At 36.4% G+C, this 1,188-nt stretch overlaps 1 protein-coding gene across 1 annotated transcript; it reads right to left on the bottom strand.

The window, feature by feature from the left end:
- On the bottom strand, positions 1-755 carry LOC122606162 (RING-H2 finger protein ATL70-like). Its single transcript, XM_043779122.1, has one exon. The coding sequence runs from the start codon at positions 717-719 to the stop codon at positions 168-170; it is 552 nt and encodes a 183-aa protein (XP_043635057.1). The 5' UTR covers positions 720-755; the 3' UTR covers positions 1-167.
- Positions 756-1,188: the final 433 nt, after the last annotated feature.

Here is a 1,188-nt window from a genome sequence, read left to right as displayed (position 1 = left end):
ATATATCTCTTAATAATTATAATAAAAAAGAATGAAATTAAACTCACAAGGCCGGCCGCGACAATAATCATATATAGAATTCTTCACTAATTAATTGAATCGATCGATCGAACTAATTATTAACCAGCTAGCTGATCGATGATCAAAATAGTATAAATCAATGATGATCAGGTTCGTCTCATGGCAAGAGGAACCACCTCGGCCAAAGGGGTCGAGAGTGGTGTGGGCAGGGGAGACGTTCGACAATTTGGGCATGTTGGGTTCAACCGCAACCATGGGTCAACACACTTGACATGAAAAAGGTGACCGCAATCCGGAAGTTGTCTAAGCATATCACTTCCTTTGTAATCACCCAAGCAAATAGAACAACATGTTGAAAAGCCCGAATCCCATTTGTTGATTTTAGCATCTTTGTAAAGCATGGTAGGATAGGTCAAAAGTGTCTCATCATCTAAGCCGCCTACATCAACTACGCAATGCTCACGTGTCGAGTTGTTGGAAGGTCGGCTCAGGGCTTGAGCTAGACTATTTCTTTGGGCTCTAATACGTGCAGCTGATGGTGACGGTGAAGATTGTGTTGTTCTGTTACAAAAATAAGAAGCTAGAGTGATTGTTGTGATAAGCAAAAGCATTCCAACCGAGATCCCGATACCATAGCCGAATCCGCTTATGTTTTGAGACCCGAGAAACCCGGTGTTGTTCGGATCCGTGTTGTTCATCTTCTTGTCTTGTGATGGTGTTTTTTTGGCAAATGGTGTAGAATGAGGTGAATGATCGAGAATGAAATATTGAAATGGTGATCTTGAAAAACATTTATTGTTTGTGGGGTGTAAACTGGAGAAATGGTTATTTTGGTGGGGTTGGTTTTTTAAAAAAATATTTCATGTTTAAAAGTCAACCACAACGTAATTAAAGAGGGGATCAAATTGCAAAAGGTATTAAAATTTTTTGAATCAAGTGTCATTTTTTCTAAGTAGTAATGTGAATCTTTCATAATTTATTGTTTAAATTATAAAGGCTTACGTTATAAAATGTCAACGGTTTTATTTTGAAGATACATGGTTGAAACACTTGACATACACGTTGATTATACATGTCAACTGTGGATAATTCATTATTACGTTTCTAAATATATACATACATACAATGTTTAAGTTAATACATACATATATATATATATATACAATC

This window comes from Erigeron canadensis, chromosome 6, assembly GCF_010389155.1.
Source record: "Erigeron canadensis isolate Cc75 chromosome 6, C_canadensis_v1, whole genome shotgun sequence".
NCBI classification, from domain to species: domain Eukaryota; kingdom Viridiplantae; phylum Streptophyta; class Magnoliopsida; order Asterales; family Asteraceae; genus Erigeron; species Erigeron canadensis.
This window is presented reverse-complemented; position numbering and strand designations above follow the sequence as displayed.

Excerpts from the sequence above, each read along its gene's own strand:
- LOC122606162 (XM_043779122.1), bottom strand. The coding sequence starts at position 719 with ATGAACAACACGGATCCGAACAACACCGGGTTTCTCGGGTCTCAAAAC.